The sequence below is a fragment of the Etheostoma spectabile genome, chromosome 4, assembly GCF_008692095.1.
Source record: "Etheostoma spectabile isolate EspeVRDwgs_2016 chromosome 4, UIUC_Espe_1.0, whole genome shotgun sequence".
NCBI classification, from domain to species: domain Eukaryota; kingdom Metazoa; phylum Chordata; class Actinopteri; order Perciformes; family Percidae; genus Etheostoma; species Etheostoma spectabile.
In genome coordinates, this window is record NC_045736.1 from 36,635,374 (window position 1) to 36,636,456 (window position 1,083).

General features: G+C 42.2%; 1 protein-coding gene across 2 annotated transcripts in view; it reads right to left on the reverse strand.

Annotated features, from left to right (window-relative positions):
• Nucleotides 1–1,083, reverse strand: part of lamb3 (laminin subunit beta 3) — a 29,659-nt gene that overhangs the window by 15,800 nt on the left and 12,776 nt on the right. For both annotated transcript variants that reach the window (XM_032514619.1, XM_032514620.1), the window contains 2 exons: nt 566–639; nt 219–410 (listed from right to left, as the gene is read on the reverse strand). In XM_032514619.1, coding sequence (XP_032370510.1) covers nt 219–410; nt 566–639 — 266 coding nt within the window. The remainder of the gene's footprint in view (nt 1–218; nt 411–565; nt 640–1,083) is intronic.

The following is a 1,083-nucleotide window of genomic DNA, read 5'->3' on the forward strand; positions in this document are numbered from 1 at the left end:
ATATATATATGTTTTTTTTTGTGTGTGTTTGTAATTTTTAAAGTAACTAGTCACAAAAGCTGTCAGATGAATGCAGTGGAGTAAAAATCAATATTTTCCTCTTAAACATAGCGGAGTAGAAGTAGAAAGTAAAAATAAAAAGACTCAAGTAAAGTACAAGTACCTCAACATTTGTAATTAACTGCAGTACTTGAGTACATTCCAGCACTGGTCCTTACTTTGTGATCTTGGTATGCGTTGGCTCCAGTGGGGGGCAGTGTGAAGCAGTACGTCTGGTCCAGGGTGAGAGGCGTAGTTGTGGGGATGCCAGGGAAAGACTTGGGACAGTCTGCAGCCAAGTAGAGAGCGGGCTCCCACGTCCTGCCATTATCCCGTGTCCTCTCTATAAGAAAGGAACTGGGACGCGGACCCTGCAGGACACAAACAGATGCACTGTGTTTGAACTCAGACGTGTTGCATAAACTATAAAATAGTGATCAAATACAACATGTTTCAGAAGTAGATGCGTCAAACGTTCAACCGAACAGATCCATGCGGGTCATGTGATCAGCAGACTGTGTCCCACCTTGAAGTCCAGCACCAGGTTGTCCAGCTGGAACAGGCTGCCCAGGTCCAACTGGAGAGTGACATAATTCACCTCTGCAGGACAAAACAGTCACAACAGCGTTTCTGTGTCAGAAAAAAATACTTTGCTTTGGTTGAAATTATTTCCCATGATACTTAATGTTGTTTTGTTTCCTACAGAGTTAACAGCTGGACAATAAGACAATTAAAGAAAGGGCTAGAAAAGAAGGTATGTACTTGAAACCAGGGCTGTAGCACTTGAGTCCGGACTTGGCCACAGACATACTGTAATGTCAGCGAGCACTTTGGACTATGGATTCTTTAGGACAAGTAATAAGTCCAAGAACAGGAACATTCACAGGTTTTTGAGTGACACCTGTGTTGCTTGTTATTTGTTACATTTACCACAATGTTCTTGTAACACCAGAAAAAGACTCAACATATAAAATGGGAATTGCATTTTCAGCTCTATGTGTCTGTCTGTGGCTAAAACAAGTGAGACGTCTCACTCTGGAGCTA